Source organism: Gracilinanus agilis, chromosome 4 (assembly GCF_016433145.1).
Source record: "Gracilinanus agilis isolate LMUSP501 chromosome 4, AgileGrace, whole genome shotgun sequence".
Classification (NCBI taxonomy): Eukaryota; Metazoa; Chordata; class Mammalia; order Didelphimorphia; family Didelphidae; genus Gracilinanus; species Gracilinanus agilis.
In genome coordinates this window covers 34969356-34980586 of record NC_058133.1, presented here as the reverse complement: position 1 = coordinate 34980586, position 11231 = coordinate 34969356, and the positions used below count along the sequence as shown (strand labels likewise).

The 11231-nt window shown below is 66.2% G+C and overlaps 1 protein-coding gene across 1 annotated transcript in view; it reads left to right on the top strand.

Annotated features, from left to right (window-relative positions):
- Nucleotides 1-1396: 1396 nt before the first annotated feature.
- The window catches only part of PTPRF (protein tyrosine phosphatase receptor type F), a 79412-nt gene continuing 69577 nt past the window's right edge, over nt 1397-11231 (top strand). The window contains exons 1-8 of the mRNA XM_044674830.1: nt 1397-1673; nt 2124-2269; nt 2404-2545; nt 7499-7574; nt 8474-8827; nt 8964-9384; nt 10499-10704; nt 10802-10915. Coding sequence (XP_044530765.1) covers nt 1589-1673; nt 2124-2269; nt 2404-2545; nt 7499-7574; nt 8474-8827; nt 8964-9384; nt 10499-10704; nt 10802-10915 — 1544 coding nt within the window. The 5' untranslated portion in view covers nt 1397-1588. The remainder of the gene's footprint in view (nt 1674-2123; nt 2270-2403; nt 2546-7498; nt 7575-8473; nt 8828-8963; nt 9385-10498; nt 10705-10801; nt 10916-11231) is intronic.

The window sequence follows — 11231 nt, the reverse complement described above, 5'->3', positions numbered from 1 at the left end:
TGGAGAGCGTCTGGAGGAGGGAGGCCGGGGGCAACGGAGGGGACGGGAGAGCCGGGGCCGTTTCTTGGAGGCCGTCCCGGAGGAGGAATTAGCCTGGTTCGGCTCAGAACCCCAAAGAGGCAGGTCTGGGCTGCGTGGTGGGTAGGTTGCCCGGCGCTTGGAGCCGGTTCAGGGTGGCGGGGCCCCCTCGGAGGGGGTCTTCAGACAGGCTGGACACCCGCAGGCCGCCCTATCAAAGTTGTTTGTGATCCATCTCTGGCCCGGCTTTGGGCTTTCCCCGTGTCCCTGACTCAGTTTACCTCTGACTTTGTGCCCGTGTTGTTTCTGTTACTCTTGTTCTTGGCCCCTGGCTGGCATCCACTCCTAGAGGACGGGCCCAGACCCTCCGTCCCTCCTTGGTGTGAGGGGGCTGGTGGACGGTGTCTGGGGGGGGGGCAGGGATTGGGCCCGGAGAGGAGCCTGTGCCGGGGGGCTGGAGGAGGCTTGGCGGTGAGGGGGAAGGGAAGGAGCCAGGCGCGCTGGTCGCATTAACAGCTCGACCTAATGAGAGGGAAGAGGGAAGAGCCGCGGCAGGCCGGGAAATGCATTTCAGCCGCCAAACAGAAGCCGGGCTGCTGGCCCAGCATCCTCTGGAAGTAATTAAGGCTCCGATTGGCCACAGGCCGGGGGCGGCTGGAGCTCATTCATCCGCTCAATCCCCAGCTGGGAGAGACTCGGGGAGTCCCTGAGAGGATTCAGAGTGGGTGGAGAGGGGGACGGGCAGCCTTGGCTGAGCAGTCGAGCCTGCCCTCAGGGGGCCGTCCTCTGGGGGGGCAGCCCCAGGCCCTGCCCGCTCCTGGGGGGCCCACACCGAGGGCAGGGGGCTTCCCAAGAGCCAGAGGCGGGCCCTGGAAGGGCGGGGTCCCTGCCCGCTCCTGGGGGGCCAGAGGAGAAGGTCGTTTGGTGCGGGCGGCCCCCCGGCTCAGAGGGCCCCGTCTTACAGATGGGAACACTGAGGCGCAGGGAGGACACAGCCAGAAGCAGCCTGTCTCGGGCAGACGGGCCATGACGTGGGCCATGATGTGGGCCATGACGTGGGCCACCAGCCTAGCAGACGTGGCCTCGGGTGGTTTCACTGGGGGCGGAGGGTGCCGTCATGGGAATTGGGTGGGACGAGGGTGTCTGGGCTGGGGCTCTGCCACCAACATGTTGGGAGCAAGTCCTGGGGAGCCCGGGCTGGCCTCCGCCTGGCCCCGAGCCCGGGCCTGGAGTGGCGGGGAGCACCCTGGGCAGGGGCGTCTGTCCCTGTCTGTCCTGTGTCCTCCCCAGCCCAGAGAGGCCGGGCCTCAGGACGCTCCCTCCCCTTGATGGGGGCCTCTGCTCACATACTTCCACTTACGGGGAGCTCACTCTCTGGAGCATCGCTGCTGCCAGATGTGTGCCCAGAAGAACCCTCACACGGAACGGCTGGCAGGGCCGGACATCCCCCTGAGGGCCGGCCTCGTTGCCCCCTCTTCTGCCCAGCGGAGCCAGGCCCTCCAGGCCCTTCCCTGTCCCGCACTCCTCCCGCTCACGGCCTCTCTCTGCCCTAGGTCTGCTGCCCCCGACCATGGCGGCCACCCCGCGGTGGGGGATGGGCCCGCTGCTGCCCGCTCTCGTGCTCCTCGGATTGGCTGCGGGCACCCAGGCAGACAGTAAGTGTCCTCCTCGCCTGCCTGCCTGCCTGCGAGGCCCCCCAGCCCGGGGGCCCCTGGGAAGAGCCGGCTGTTCCGCCCCTCCCCCGCGGTCTGGCTTGTGGGGGCGGGGCGCAACTGGTCTGACGGGTTTGCAGCCTGGCTGGCTGGCAGTGGGGGCGGGGCTTCTGCCGCCCTGTGGGCACGCCCGCCCCGCCCCCTCCTGAAGGGCACGCAGGTGCCTGCTGGGAGGAAGGCCCTCTCCTGTGCCAGGGCCCCAACCGGGACTTGGGGGGGGGGTCCATCCCTGACCCGCCAAAGCAGGCCCCCTTTTCTCTCTGGAAGTCCGGCCTCCCAACCAGAGCGGCCATCTCCTGCCTCTGGGCCTTTGCCCGGCAGTCCCTCAGGCTTGGGATGCCGCCTGCGCTCCCCTTCCGTCCCAGTGACCGCCCGTCTGCCCCTCCCTCCCAGATAAGCCCACCTTTGTGAAGGCTCCGGAGGACCAGACGGGCCTGTCCGGCGGCGTGGCCTCCTTCGTGTGCCAGGCCACGGGGGAGCCCAAGCCCCGCATCACCTGGATGAAGAAGGGCAAGAAAGTCAGCTCCCAGAGGTTTGAGGTGAGGCCGCGGCCGGGGCCGGGGCTGGGGCGGGCCGGGGGCTGGCCTGGTCCAGGATCTGAGGATTCTGGGGAAGCCGGACGGGGCCGGGCTCTCTCGGGGGGCCCCTTCCCACGCTCGCGCCCCTCCGCCAGGTGATCGAGTTTGACGACGGGGCCGGCTCCGTGCTTCGGATCCAGCCGCTGCGGGTGCACCGGGACGAGGCCATCTACGAGTGTACGGCCACGAACAGCCTGGGCGAGATCAACGTCAGCGCCAAGCTCACCGTGCTGGACGGTACGTGCCGCGCCGGCCCCGCCCGCCGCCGCTGACTCTCCCACGGCCCCTCGCGCGCTGTGCGACGTCCAGCGGGCTCGGAGCTTGCTTTGCCATCCCCGTGTGAGATTAGGGGCCGCCGAATCTGCCCTCCTCGTTCCTGAGGGATGGTGGGCCGGGTGGGGGCTCCTGGGAAAGGTCAGCGGGGCTGGACGTCTCTCTGGAGCAATGGTCAGCGAGCTCAGGTGTTCCCTCTGTGAGGGCGAGGGAGGACTGTGCGGATGGCCAAGAGGAGCGAGGTGTAGACGGTGGCATTTTGGAAGGAAGGAAGGAAATGAGTTCTTGGTCGTTTGCCCGAACTTTGGGGAGTGGGAGACCAGCAGGAACGGCTGGGGGTGTCGGGTCGTCTTACAGATGGGAACACTTCAGGCTTTGTGGGCAGAGCTCCCCTGAAACCAGATGGGCACACGACTGCCCGCACCTTTGGGGGGACACCTATCCTGGGCCGCTGCTGAGAGGCTTCCCTGGGACAGCCTCGGCCTCAGCTTCCTCCTCTGCAAAGTGGACACGAGGACACTGACAGGAGTCCATCTTGGGGTCAGGGGGACGGGCTTCCTGGAGGAGGTGGCACCGGCTGAGCTCAAAAAGATGCTGGGCATTCAGCAGGGAAGGAGTTCGAGGAAAGAGCCCCAGCCCAGGCCAGGGCCTGGAGGACGGAAGGCTGAAAAGGTGAGGCACCAGGCGGAAGAGGCCGGCCTTGGAGAGGAGGCACTAGGGAGCCCGGGCAGGTGTCTGAGCAGAGGCCTCCCCCGGGCTGCCAGCGCCTCGTGCCCGACGGGGGCCAGACATGAAGCCGCTCATGGAAGAGCGGTCAGAGCGCTGGACCTGCCTAGGGCAGGGAGAGCCGAGTTCAAGTCCAGCCTCACACCCTCTCCAGCTGGGCAGGGCCTCTAAGTGCTCCGTGCCTCAGTTTCCCCATCTGTGAGATGGGGGTGCTCATGACATCCACCTCTGGGAGAAATTAAGAGGGTTCAACAAAAATGCTGGTAAAGCGCTTGGAGACGTTGGTCAGACATGGGTGGTCTGGCTGTCCTCATGGTCCTTCCCCCTCTGCTCCCACCTCTCTGGGTAACAGGATCTGCCCCGCTTTGGAGCTGATGGGAAGGCCCTGCCCTCCCCCTCCTCCCTGACTGGCTCCGCCCCCTGGGTCCAGCCAGGGTTGCTATGGAAACCAGGCCCTGCAGGAGTGGGCCAAGCCACTGTGTGTGAGCCGCCCCAGGGGTCACCAGCCTCCTCCAGGAGGGTCCCCGGGATGCCCTCACAGGCCCCTGGTGTTGGTGGCACTGCGGGGCCTCCCAATGAAAACTTTTTAATGATGGAACTGGACCACCCAGTACAAGTTATTCCCTTTTTTATCCCCAAAAAGAGGTTTTTCTGTGCCACGCGTTCCTGCAATCAGACTGGGGGGGGAGGGAGGACAAGAGAGGAGGCAGCCAGGTGCGAGGACGGAGGACTGGGAGGAGGGAAGGAGGGACTGGATGATCTGGGGCTGCAGGGAGAGCTCTAAAGGGCCCAAAGAGTGCACACAGCTAGCGATGTGTCTGCAGGATTCGCACTCTGGGCCCAGGCTCCTGAGCCGCCTGCCCTCCCCCCGCTGCCCTCTCAGTGTCCCTGCAGGGCATTCAGGCCGACTGCCAGGGTTGTCTGTGCCCTCCCTCCCCCGTCTGTCCCTCCCTCCCTCCCTATGTCCATCTGTCCCTCCCTCTGTCCATCCATCTGCCCATCCCTCTGCCCATCCCTGGGCTCACATGGTGCCGTCCTGCCCAGGCCTGTCCAGAGCCCTGAGCACCTCACGTGGGGCCTGGGACGGTCTTTGGGAGCGTCCGCCCCGCCGTGGCCCTGTACAGGCGCCCCTCCGAGAGCCTGGGAGAGGGAGGGAAGGAGTGAGGCCTAGACAGGCCCAGCTGGGCACCCGGGCTGGGGGGAGCTACAGACTGGGAAAGCCGCCTCTTGCCTGTCTCCGGCGGGGTTACCTTAGGAAGACATGGTTTGGGCCCCCCAAAAGGGAAGCCAGTGGGGAGCAGAAGGGCCGGGGCTGCTGCGCCCCCCGCTGGGCCTCCACACGGTCGTTACAGATCTGGGGCCAGAGCAAGGGGCCCAAATGGAGGAGGTGAAATTTGGGGCATGTGGGGGCCACGTGCCACCCCCCGAGGAGATGGGGGCTTCGGTGGACAGCCGATGGGCTGGGAAATATTTGGGGCTTTGAGGGGCCGGAGGCTCGGCCTCGGCGAGGCCCTGGTGTCCCCGTGGCAGCTGTCCAGGCTCGTGGCTGCCAGGGTCCGGCTCGGGGGAGTAGGGTCCGGGGCCTCGACTTCTTCATCTGTAGAAAAGGGGTGAACGTCGGCCTTGGTGGGAGGTGAGTGTGAGCTGGCCGGGACCCCCACCCGAGGGAGAGGCCTTGGATGCCAGGCGGGCGTGTGGGGGCTGTGGCGAGGCCCCCTCCCCTCGCCATCCATCTTCAGCTTGAGCCCAACAGCTCCCGATTAGAAAACAAAACAGGCTTTTAAGATGCCAAGTTTGACGAGTGGAAGATGGGCCGCCGCCGCCTGGGTGGCAGAGGGGTGGGGGAGGCGGCTCGGGGAGAGGCTGGGGGGCTCCAGCCCGGGCCGTCTGCGCGTGTGGGTGCGGGTATGCGCACGGCTCCAGTGGCTGGTAAACATGCGGGTGAGGAGGTCACCCCGACAGACGCGGCGGCGGCCCCCGCTCTGCCGGGGTGTCTGGCTGTGGAGGGGCCTCCATCTGTTTGTTTGTGTGAGCTCGGCCTCCTCCGGGCCTCCCTCCTGGGGCTGAGTGGCTGAGTGGCTGGCGGGGGGGGCTTCAGGGGGCCCCTCCCCCCAGAGCCCCGAGGAGGAGCACCAAGCGGGGGCTCCAGGATTCCAGGAGAGGGCAGGGCCTGGGCATGAGGCCAGAAACCACTCCCCGGTGCCAGGCACAGGTGGACTTGAGGAAGGGAAAGGGGCGCCCCCTGAAGCCAGCTGGAGGAGGCAAAGGGCAGGGGAGCCCCCCTCAGGGTCAGGGCTCTGGGCTCCAGGCTCCCCCCACCCCCCTGGCAGCCACAGACAGATATGGGGCGTCCCAGCCAGTCATCTTGGGTCAGCTCAGTGCAGACTGGATGGGTGCTGGCTGGGGGACGGGTGAGATGTGCCCCCCCATAAAGGCAGGAAATCAGGGGAGGCTGCCTGGTAGCAGCAGTGTGACCCCCGGCCCTGCTTCCCTTCTCCCCTTCCAGGCGCTTCTCTTTTCTTCCTCCTCTCCCTCCCTCTCCCACGTCTCCATGGTAACCGGATGGGCCTGAGCTGGGCAGTGGGAAAGCCTGGAGAAGAATGGGAAGACGCCCGGTGGGCACCTGGGTGGTCTAGACGGCCCGTCTGGCTGGGGACACACCTCGGGGCCAGACCTGGGGCCCTCTGCTGGCCCCGAGCACATCCTCACCCCCTGTGGGGCGCGTCCCCTGTGCCCGCTCCTGGCTCTAGGGTTGGGGAGGAGACGAGTTCGGATTCCAGCCCCGCGTGACCTCGGGCGCCCGCCTGCCTTTCTTTGTGCCCAGCCTGGGGGGCTGTGATGGCCCCATCTCTCAGCCGAGGAAGCTGAGGCAGACGGGCTCAATGGCTCGTCCCAAGTCAGAGAACTTGGACGGCGGGCCTAGGCCAGGCAGCCCCCCGCCCCGATCTCGTGCCTCCCTCGGCCCCTGGCGGCTCCCAGCCCCGTGCGTGCTTCGAGCCTCTCCCTTTCTCGCTCCGTGCCTCAGTTTCCCCTCTGAAATTCAGGGGTGAGGCTGGATGGGTGAGTGGGCACGGCTGTGCCAGGCCCGCGGGCCCGATGCCACCCTCGCTCCTCATTCTGAATTTTGCATGAACGAGCCCATGTGACGGGAGCGCCAGCCGCGGCCTGGCCAGCCTGGGATTTCTGTTTACGAGGCTCAGCGTCTTAATGAGATTGAGAGCGGCAGCTAATTGCCACAGGATTGAATTACAAGAGCAGATGGCTGGGTTGGGCCGCTTCCTCCTCCTCCGCCATGTGCTAGGAATACCCCAGAGGGAGACCTCCTGCACCCCAGGACTCCGCGCCCTTCCTTCGGGGGGTGGGGGCTGGAGTGGGCCCGGCAGGTCCCTCGGGGAGCCCCGGCCTGCTTCCTGGCAGCTGCGGGGAAGGACCGGTGAGGACGTGTCCTGGGGAGGGCCCCAGAAGGCAGGCCCGGACTGTGGGGGTGGAGGCCGGCAAAGGGGCCTCCTGGCACCAAGCTGCCCCACAGGGAGCGAGAGCCAACTCTGAGCAGGGACTGGCCGAGGTGGGGGGTGGCCACGGGCGGTTCTGGCTGCGCTGCGGGATAGTGGGTGAGAGCGCTGAATTTGGGACCAGAAGCCGGGCTCAGAGTCGCTCCACTGCCCCCTGGTACCTGGCTCACTTGGGCACGTGCCAGTGGGCAGCAGACTGGCCAGCTGGTGCACAGCAACCCTGGAAGAGGGGAGCTGTCACTGTCCCCATTTTACAGGTGAGGACCCTGAGGCAGAGGGGCTGGTTTGGAACTCAGACCTTCCTGATGCCTAGACCAGTGCTCTAGATCCTCACTGCCTCATCCCCCTCCCCCCTTTTATTTATTTACTTATTCATTTATTTGTTTATTTATTTTAGAGCCCTCACCTTCTGCCTTGCAGTCAATACTGTGTATTGGCTCCGAGGCAGAAGAGAGGGAAGGGTGGGCAATGGGGGTCAAGTGACTTGCCCAGGGTCACACAGCTGGGAAGTGTCTGAGGCCAGACTTGAACCCAGAACCTCCCATCTCTAGGCCTGGCTCCCCCCTTTCTTCTCTCCATCTCTCCCTCCCTTTCTTTGTCTCTGTCTCTCCCCTCCTTTCTCTCTGCCTCTCCCCGTGCTCCCCCTCGTTGTCTCCCTTTCTCTCCCCTGGGGTACCAGGAGGGCCCAGAAGGCAGGTGTCCCATGGCCCCGACGCCTTGGGTCTCTCCTGCTTTGGGGATGTGCTCTGGGGCACGTGAGGTCGGCGCTCGGCGGCTCAGCAGCAGCCCTGCCTAGACTGCAGAGGAGCCCTGAATACGCAGTGACAGAGCCCGGCTTTGAGGCCCAGCTGGGCTGCCCACCACTTAGATGACCCTGGACGAGTCACTAAGCCTCTGACCTCAGTTTCCTCCCCCATAAAATGGAGCCTCTGAGATCCCTTCATGGGCCATGAGGTCCGGAGAGCCAGGCCTGCTGGGGGCCGCATTTTTGGGATCTTTTGGCAGGAGGCCGTCGCCTATGATGCCGTGTTCCCAAGGCACCAGGCCTCAGTTTCCTCATCTGTAAAATAGGTCCAGCAGGCCTTGGGGAATGCAGGCGTGGGGGCTGTCCTTGGTTTCTCCTTCCTCCTGTGTCTTGCCCCGGCCGCGCCCAGGCGTGGTGGGCCGCACAGTCGGGCCTGGCAGAGCCGGCCTGCGGGCTTCCCTCTGCCCGGCCCTCCCACAGGGACAGATTGGGGCTTCCTGAACTGGCAGCTCCCCCGGCATCTCCTGAAGGAGGAGGAGGAGAGGACCCGCCGCTGTTGTGTGATTCCCGTCGCCATGGCGCCCGCACTCCAGCAGCCTAATTAGGCTGGTCTCCGCGCCTGCCTTGCTAGGGAGAGCGAGGAGTGGGCAGCGGGTGGGCCGGCGGGCTCTCGGCCTCTTCCGGAGGCTCCCCTCCCCCTCCCTCAGCGGCGCCTGCCAGCGAAGCCCCGGCCAGCCTCCCTCATCAGACAGAGGAGGAAACTGAGGCCCCGTCATCCCTCCAGGGGCTCCCAGACCGTGCTGGGGCCCCTGCGTGGGCACCCAGGCTGAGACAAGGAGACGGCCGGGGAGGGGGCTTGGGCCACCGCTCCGGAGAGCCCCGTCCTGCGAGGCAGCGTCTCCCCCCCAGGTGGATGCGGGAGAGACTCCATGCCCAGCCCTGCCCAGGGGCTCGAGGACGCCTTGCTGGCCCGGGCAGCTCGCCACAGAACTGCCCGGGAGTGCCGGCCCGTGTGGAGACTCCCAGGAAGCTAGCGGCCATCGGGGTTCTGGGCGACGGCCTCCTGCCAGAAGGCCCCAAAAATGCGGCCCCCAGCAGGCCTGGCTCTCCGGACCTCATGGCCCAGCATTGGGGACCGGCTCGGCCTCCAGGGCCAGGCCGCCTGCTCTGCTTCAAAGCTGAGCCTGGGCCTCCCTGGCCTGGGCTGAGACGCTGCCCGGACCTGGAGCCGCAAAGAATCAGGTCAAGGGAGGAACCTGAGAGGTTAGCGAGGCCTCCAGGGGCACAGCCGGAGAAACCGAGGCCTTAGGACAAGGTCGTGGGGAAGCCCAAAAGGGAGGGTGGGTGGAGGCTGCCTCTGGGACCCTGAGGAGAACGTGTGCGGGCTTGGCTGTCCCAGGCGGAGGCTCCAAAGGAGAGAGCAGGTGCCCCGGCCGGGAGGCCGGCCTGTCCGCGTAGGAGGCGGCAGCCTCGCAGCCCCGACCGTGGGCGCGTCGGTCAGCCACGAAGCGTTTCTGAAGCCCTCGCTGGGCCGAGCTCTGGAGACGCGAAGGAAGGCCCAGGGGAGCCCCGGCAGCCCCTCCCCCAGCAGGAGCCCCTGGAGTTCCCGGCCTTCTAGGCTCGGCTGGCACAGACCTCCAGGGCCTCGGGCTGGCCCGCCACCCCATCCCCGAGTTGTAGGCTTTATGAATGAACGTTTCGATGCGCCTCTGAATAGAGTCCCTGAACGCCAGGGGGCTGGGGGGGGCAGTGGGGGTCCCCTCCCACCACCCCCATTCCCCGCTCCCCCAGGATCGGCCCAGCCCCTCACCCAGCTTGACGTGAGCTCTTTGTCCGCAGGGTCTGGAGCTCGTTGGGGGTGGGCATGAGGACGTCTCCCTCCCGGGTGACCCTGGGCATGTCACTTCCCCTGCGGGCCTCCCGTGTGAACAAAGCACTTGGTAGGCCTGGGGCTCTTGGAGCTTATTGGGGCGTTCTTCAGGACAGCAGAGGAGGGGGCTTTCTCGTGGGGGTCCAGGGCCCACACACCAGCATACCCTGGACAGACAGGACTTAGGACCTGAGGACAGTGCAGCAGAAGGAATTCTGGGTTTATCCCAGAGAGGCTGGATTCGAATCCTGCAGTTGCCTTTTACTCCATGTGTAATCTCAGGCCAGGCTCTTCCCTCCCCGTAAATCCAGGGTAGTCGATGAGCCGATGCAGGCCCGGCTGGCACGGGAGGGCCAGAGGACGGTGCGTGGTAGGCATGGCGGCACGGCACAGCCCTCTCCCCAGACAGACCCTGGGAACTCGGGCCTTCTGGCCTCCGTCAGGCCTCTGAGGGAGCCGGGGGTGGGGATGCCGTGACTCAGCTAGGCCAGGCATCTCTGGCAGCTCGGGAAGGAGCTTGGCAGGGGAATCTTTGGGAGGGGCCAGAACGGCGCCGGCTTTGTGGGGAGCAGCCCATGGGCTGTGTGCAAGCTTCTGAGGCCCCCAGAACCTCAGAGCCTCTGAGGTGGGACCCTCCCACCCCCCAAACCAGCCTAACTGGCTCCAAAACACACCCAGCCCTCCCTACAGTCTTCTGGCAGGGGGCATCCCAGCTGTGGCTGAAGGAGAATGAGGAGGTACAACAGTGACGGCTGCCCCCCCAGCACACGAGCCCCTCCTTTTCCCTCTTTCCATGCTGCAGCTAAAGGTGGGGGGTCTGGGGGCAGCCACAGCAGGCTTGTAGTCTAGATTGATTGTGGCGGCTGCACCCAGCGGGGAGAGCAACCAGGCGCTGGGCGAGCGAGAGGTCTGGGGTGCTGGGAAGGGGCGCAGTCCCTGCCTTGGATCGGAGCGAAGAGGAAGCTCAGAGAAGCCCTGCACCTCCGGCTTCTTCCTGGGCACACACAGGCTGGGTGCCAGGAGCCTGCCCCCTCCTGGTGCCCTTCGGCATTCTCACTACCCAGAGGAGCAGCAGCCCTGAAGAAGAAATGGAGGCCCCCCATTGTCACCGTGTGCCGTGGCTGCCCCCCATCAAAGAGGGCACGGCCCATGGGGCAGCCCTCCCCAAGGGCTTCCCAGAAGAGCTGGACCTTGTCCTGGGCTCAGAGGCCCCTCTGTGGCCCTGGGGGGCGGCAGGGTCCCCCCCAACCCTGCGAGGGCCAGATGGAGGGTGGGGGGCGTTCAGCCCAAGTGCCGCCGCCGAAGTCTCGACCCCGCGTGGGGCTTCTTAGCTGCTGTTTTGCTCACTTTCATCTATGCCGGTTCAGCCTCCATCGACGGTATCGACCCGTTGAATCTGTGCTCTCGGCTCCAATAAGTGCTGATGCCATCCGTCTGGACGGCTTCCGTGCTCGGGAGGGATGGCTCCAGGCGAGCTTTCCGTGCGGGGGTGGGGCCGGCCCTTGCCGGAGAGGGGGGTGCCTCGGGGACTCCCAGACCCTTCTCTGGCTCTGGTCAGGCCCCGGCCAGCCTGCCCGCTGAGTGCCCCCTGTGGGCAGGGAGGAGGGAATGCGCTTTAGAGAAATGGGAGAGCGTGGCGGGGCGTGGGGGGCTTCCTGGAGGAGGTGCTGCTGGAAGAGGCCTTTAAAGCATAGCTAGGGATTAAGCGGGGCAAAGGATGGGCCCGGCCCGAGCAGCAGCTGGGTCAGAGCCGGGCACAGACTTGTGCGGGTTGCCTAGAACTGGCCATTTATGGGG